General features: G+C 41.3%; 1 protein-coding gene across 1 annotated transcript in view; it reads right to left on the bottom strand.

The window, feature by feature from the left end:
- Positions 1-392: 392 nt before the first annotated feature.
- Positions 393-6,788, bottom strand: part of LOC138981804 (excitatory amino acid transporter 1-like) — a gene marked incomplete in the record, with an annotated part of 78,938 nt that continues 72,542 nt past the window's right edge. Inside the window, 2 exon segments of the mRNA XM_070354883.1 lie at positions 393-2,618; positions 3,808-3,942. Coding sequence (XP_070210984.1) covers positions 2,453-2,618; positions 3,808-3,942 — 301 coding nt within the window.

Below are 6,788 nucleotides of genomic sequence, written 5' to 3' on the forward strand. Positions count from 1 at the left end.
TACGCTTCAAAGACAAGCAACCAAACACACTTATTACTATTCATATTTACAAGTTCATCACATACACCTTTGATGAGATGTTTTACACAATGTGTGTTTCAACATTGATCACAACAACACACATCTAACTTCAACAATTCTTTGAAAAAAATCGAGCTTGTGAATAAGTTAAAACAATTTAGTTATATGTTTACGTCTTTTTGTCGTGAGTCAGCGGATACGTTTTAGGGTATGACACAGCTGTTTAACAATACTTTCAGCATGTGTGACCATTTCTTTTCATTCAGGTTGAAGCATACAATAGTATTAAATATTATTTTTCTACCACAGCTACCCATACCGTATGTTATCACCCCACCCCCCCCCCCCCCCCTCGAACCAAAATAGTTTAATTCTAGAACTCATTTTGAATAATTTCATAAAGGTTATGTTTTGCGTGAATTTTCTTGTTTGTCTGTGGCATTTTTGAATGGACTTGTTATTTCAGCTATTAACATTGTCAAGGAAAGATGTTGTATATCGCCACTGCTTATTCCATTTTAAAATGACTATATGGACAAACATATGTTTTTATTCTTTTCAATTTAACTGCAACATTTTATCAGAAAAGAAATATTTGCACAATTAAATTACCAAAAAATCTCAACTTCAGTGCATTCAGTTAACCCTTTTATAAAAAAAAACACCACCCATTCTTCAGATACTCTTGTATTTAGGCAATAATGTTTTACGGTTTGCGGAAGGTGTGAGATGTTCTACCCAAGCAATTAACGCACTCAATAGTAATGATATGGACAAACTACTTCAAGTATCTGTCTGTTTAATGCAACTTGCTTCATTGTTTATTTAATCTGCTCTTAGTGTAGAATATGCATTCATCTTTTTTTATTTTTTTTTTATTCCCTTTTCTGTTACACCTGCAAGAACTCAGAGAAGATATATTTACTTTTTGGACACGAGTGTAATGAAGATTCACAAGTCTTCAATCTATATTAGCCATCAAGGTGTGTGGCCACTAAGGAAATGAATAACACACAGATAAGTGATGACAAACACTTTACAATAATGTATTGTATGTAGGCTTAGGATGTTAGCAAAGCAAGCAAACAAATATATGCCTGCTTTATTTTCCTTTAACAGAAAACTGTCCCAGTGGCTAAACAAAAACATTATGTTCTTGAGTATTCTTCCGCTGTCAGACGAAGTGCACTCAGCTCTCATTCCATTCCAGTTCTGAAGAAAACCTTTTCCCACGCTTATCGAGTTACAGCTAACAGCAGACAGTTCTATTCCTTCTGCAAATGAAGAATAGGATCACCAATACTGGTTTTATTTCCTTTTCAAGTAACACGATCACCAATAAGCTTGTTAACACGACAGCCACTCACTCTCTGCACAATCCCCACCACAAAACAGTTTTATCAGTCCAGTTCCAATGGTAGTGTTCATCACAACTGGTCCGATTGGTCCTTGTCAGTTGATCTAATCTACCAATCTGTGCTCCGTAACTCACTGAAAACGTTCTTTCCAACCAGACTTAAATATCCATCCTGACTTGCTAACCTGAATGAGACCACAAAACTTCTTACATTTCTTTTGTAAAGTGTGGTTTAGCCATGTGAGAAGTGTCTGTTATACGTTCGTTGCTCCCTTTAATAACATCGACCAACCTCAAGTTTAAATCGTTGGCGTCGACAGACTCTTACAGTGAGAAAATGTTCAGTTCGAGCATCTGCCTGTATTTAGTACCTCCTCATTCCATGCCAGAAAATGCATACTCACTGCAATTAAATAAACAAGCAGGTCTCTGACCCTAAAGGACTACAATGAGATCCTTCAAATGCACTAACTCACAACGACACCAACAATTCATACATTCTACATGCCACCAAAACAAACCGCGCCCTTACCCTTCAGCACTGTAACGACATTCTTCACAATTATTACCAAACTAGAAACAAACTCTAACATTGACAGTTCATTCACCTTGAATGCAGCAAGAGCAAAATGAAATGTATCTTTACCACACAATTCTGTGGTAATATCCTTTGCAAGCTCGTCCAAATTGAAGTTGACTTCTGGATAAACACAGAACATAATCCAAGAAGTTTATGAAGTACACAGAGAAATCTTACTTGGACAGTTCCTTCGCCTTGCAGACAGCCCAAAACAAGCATGTACCTTTACCTCAACGAACTGTCGTCATATCCTCCACAATCTCCTCAACATGGAAGTCGACGTCATCTCCTTATCGTCTACCAGTTGAGGAAGTAACAAAGAACTCTTACTTGGACAGTTCATTTGCATTGCAGGCAGCCAAAACAAACGCATATCCTCCAACAAGCTCGTCAACATAGACGTCGACCTCGGCTTCTTAAGCGTCTACAAGTTGAGGAAGTAACAACGAACTCTACCCAGCTAGCCCATGAGATCGGGGGAGCAACACACGACCTTATACCGCAGTGATGGCGTTACCCTCCTGCCCGTTGGGGACCTTGGAGGGCTCTGTGTCGAACATCTCGTGCTCCAAGGGGGGCAGCTCCTCCTTGGAAAGCTCGTACACAATGCCTGCACCAAGGCTGTCGCCCATCACGTTGGTCATTGTACGGAAACGATCCCTGCAACGTATAGAAGTTCAGCACTTTTACAAACTACGGCAAACGATACATACATTTACAAACGTTGATGAATACAGTTTCAAAGGCCAAAATCGGTGCGCGGAAGATATAGATCCCTGAAACGTATAGAAGTTCAGCATTTTTACAAACTACGGCAAACAATACATACATTTACAAACGTTGATGAATACAGTTTCAAAGGCCAACATCGACGCGCGGCAGATATGGCTCCTGAAACGTGTACGTCAGTGAGTGTGCGGTGTCTCCTCTGTTGTGTTGTTTATCTTCCCATGTAGCGAATAATTTGCTCGTTATTGCGCTAGGTTTTACCTGTAATGTTTACAGAGATGGGGAAAGGGGAGAAAATCTGAGTTGAAACTTGCAGTACGTTCGTTTCAGGTGCACGTGGCTTGCTGAGGAGGGGAAAAGATAGACGATGTTAAAAGGTGGATGAAGGGGGGTAGTTGTGACATGGTAACTGCACCTAAACTCTTTGTTTCCAGCTCGTTCACCTTGAGGCGTTCACCTCGAGGCGTTCAACTTGGGGTCTTCACCTTGGGCTTTTCACCCCGGGTCTTCACCCTGAGCATAGTGCCTTGGGCTTCGACTGGGGCAACGTCGTCACGAAGGCTGAATGACTGCGACGTATATCTTCAGCAATTTCTCAAGCACAATTAAATATTCATACGTTACCATTTTGAGATGTAAATAAAAATTGAAAACACAGCGGAAAATTTGGGGTGAAGGCATTGCAAAAATCACGTAACACATTTTTGAAACAACGAAGGCGAAAACTGAGAAACAATTTAATGATTTGAAGACTAAGGTGAACAAGGTTCATTTACGTAAGATGCCAGGGAAACATATTACGCAGAAATATATATAACATAATTTTGCAAATTAGTGTATGCAAATTTATGTGTGAAACACAACCTTGGAGAAATAACCTGTATCAAAAAAACATTAGAACGGATATTTGTGAATTTGAGACTTCTTGAAACACTACAATAGACCACTTTTTTTGAACACATGGCTGTCTCAGGCTGTACCATACTACCAGGTACATTTAACGCATATTGCTTTTGCAACTGTTTGTTTGTTTTACGCCTATTAGAGCTGGTTAATGAAAACCAGGGACTATTTATACGACCTTCGACCAAATCGTTCCCACATAAGCATGCATACTCACAAGAACCAATCAACAACGATGATGAGAGTGACGTCATCCACAGGCAACCCCACAGCGGCAAGCACTATCACCATGGTTACCAGACCGGCCTGTGGCACCCCGGCAGCACCGATGGAAGCTGCAGTGGCAGTGATGCTGTTAGAACGAAAACATGAAGGAAATTATAATGAGAGTCCATTGTATGATCATGAGAGAAAAGAGAGAGAGAGAGAGAGAGAGAGAGAGAGAGAGAGAGAGAGAGAGAGAAGAGAGAGAGAGAGAGAGAGAGAGAGAGAGAGAGAGAGAGAGAGAGAGAGAGAGAGAGAGAGAGAGAGAGAGAGAGAGTCACTTTTACAGTTTCACTGTGGCCTATGCAACTTCTGGCCAGGATTTCACAGTGAATACAAGTGTCCATCCACACTGAGTACTTTCCGTGTAAACAGTTTTGACTCTCTGTCTCAGTTCTGGCCAGGATTTTACAGTAAATACATGTGTCCATCCACACTGAGTACTTTCCGTGTAAACTGTTTTGACTCTCTGTCTCAGTTCTGGCCAGGATTTCACAGTGAGTGAAAGTGTCCATCCACACTGAGTACTTTTCGTGTAAATAGAGAGACAGAGAAGTTTTGACTCTCTGTCTCAGTTCTGGCCAGGATTTTACAGTGAATGAAAGTGTCCATCCACACTGAGTACTTTCCGTGTAAACAGTGTTGACTCTCCATCTCAGTTCTGGCCAGGATTTCACAGTGAATGAAAGTGTCCATCCACACTGAGTACTTTCCGTGTAAACAGTGTTGACTCTCCATCTCAATTCTGGCCAGGATTTTACAGTGAATACAAGTGTCCATCCACACTGAGTACTTTCCGTGTAAAAAAAAAAAATAAAAGAGAGAGAGAGAGAGAGAGAGAGAGAGAGAGAGAGAGAGAGAGAGAGAGAGAGAGAGAGAGAGAGAGAGAGAGAGAGAGAGAGAGAGATGATGATGATGGAACTTTATTTTTCAAGGTTAGAGGTTTAAGAGAGAGAGAGAGAGAGAGCGAGAGAGAGAGAGAGAGAGCAAGAGAGAGAGAGAGAGAGAGAGAGAGAGAGAAACGCTTTGACGCTTTGAAAGTTTACTGTTTTTAGCTAATTAAAGCCTTATCGACAAATGGTTATGCACACAGTTGAAAATGAACATATTTACATGAAATATAGAAAATGAACGTATTTACACGAAAGAGAGAGAGAGAGAGAGAGAGACAGAGAGTGAGAGTGAGAGAGAGAGAAAGAAAGAGAGAGAGAGAGAGAGAGAGAGAGAGAGAGAGAGAGAGGGGGGGGGGGGAGTATAAAATCATTTGGGCAGTGGCAAAATCAAAGTCGACTTCTAAACGAGAAATTCCGTCTTTGCAAAACACTCACTGTGCTAAGAACGCATCCTGAATTTGATCTGTCCTGTCTTTTAACACCCTTTAACACCTACATTGTACTTTCTCCACCATGTCCTTCTGCCCCCCCCCCCCCCCACACACACACACACACCCTCAAGCCCCCTCCCCGCGCACCCCTCCCCCTCCGCCTTCTGTGACAGATATTCTTTGCCAAATCTCTCTCCATCATTGCAGGGGATGATTGGTGATCCCATATCGTCGCAAGGATCGCATATACACTGGACGTTGATCGATTGCAAAGGACTCCCTTGGACCTTGGTCCAGACAACAGAATCTCTTCAAGATGACACCAGGAACACACACAGGTCGTTTAAATCTTTCAGGAGCGTAGCGCGCGGGGGGATGAGCAGTGGTGGTGATGGTGGTTCGTGTTGGGGTTGGTTTGTGGGGATTGGAGAGGCTGGGGGTTTCGGACAGAGACGCTTTGACGCTTTGGGAGTTTATTGTCCTCAGCTTTAAAAGCCCTTTAGACAAGGGGATATAATTTACAGAAGAAATAAACATAACCATCTCTGCAAACACATCCACACACACACTCCTCTCTCTCTCTCTCTCTCTCTCTCTCTCTCTCTCTCTCTCTCTCTCTCTCTCTCTCTCTCTCTCTCTCTCTCTCTCTCTCTCTCTCTCTCTCTCTCTCTCTCTCTCTCTCTCTCTGCCACACACACAAACGTACGCTCGCGCTCACACACGGATTCTTCCTCCCAGTTGCATAATCATCATACAATAATGCATTAAAATTCGTTAAAAAGTCTAAAAACATCATTAAAACTTAAATCATTAAGAATGTTATGGGAACAGACCACCCATCTGTTGTTTACTTAATACTCTACAATGTACATTCTCTTTCTTCCATTTTTTTCTTCCTTATATCCAAAGCCATGGCAATAAAACATGCAAGTGATCTCATCACTCTCAAATCACTCGATGCCAGCAGTCGAAACACCGTGTTCATGTCGGGCTGAGAGGACGCACATTCTAAAATTGCAAACTTTTGTCTCAAACTCGCATAACATTTACACTTGAAGAGGAAGTGGACTTCCTCTTCTGGTTCCTCTGTACACAATGGACATAAGCAATTTTGTACTTGTTCATCAATTACAAACCACTGTTTATTGCTATATAAACCACATGTCCTCAGTCTGAATCCGTAATGCACAAATATTTCTCTGCTTGAAATGCACATTTGAAGGAATAAAACCACTTATACTTCACATTTTCTTCTATTTCAGAATGCCAATTCTGTTTATAACAACAAATAAGCCTGTCCTTAAATTGTCTCAAAAAATGCCTCTCCATTCCGACTCCTTGACTTAACCATACGAAGCCAAATCCATTCTCAACCAATACTTTCTTCACCTTTGTTGTCCAATTCTCTCTACCTGCCTCAGACTGTGCCAATAACATTTTGTAAGCCTGCCTGCTAAGGCGTGTCATGGGCAACCTGGTCAACTTAATCCAATACTTTATACACTTCACTGTTGTTCTAATAAACAGCGGGTAGCGACCAGTTTCTCCATAAACCATTTTGTTCGAAGAATGTAAGGGCACATTTAAAAAGCGTTTTATTGCAAAGGTGT

Source organism: Littorina saxatilis, linkage group LG12 (genome assembly GCF_037325665.1).
Source record: "Littorina saxatilis isolate snail1 linkage group LG12, US_GU_Lsax_2.0, whole genome shotgun sequence".
Classification (NCBI taxonomy): domain Eukaryota; kingdom Metazoa; phylum Mollusca; class Gastropoda; order Littorinimorpha; family Littorinidae; genus Littorina; species Littorina saxatilis.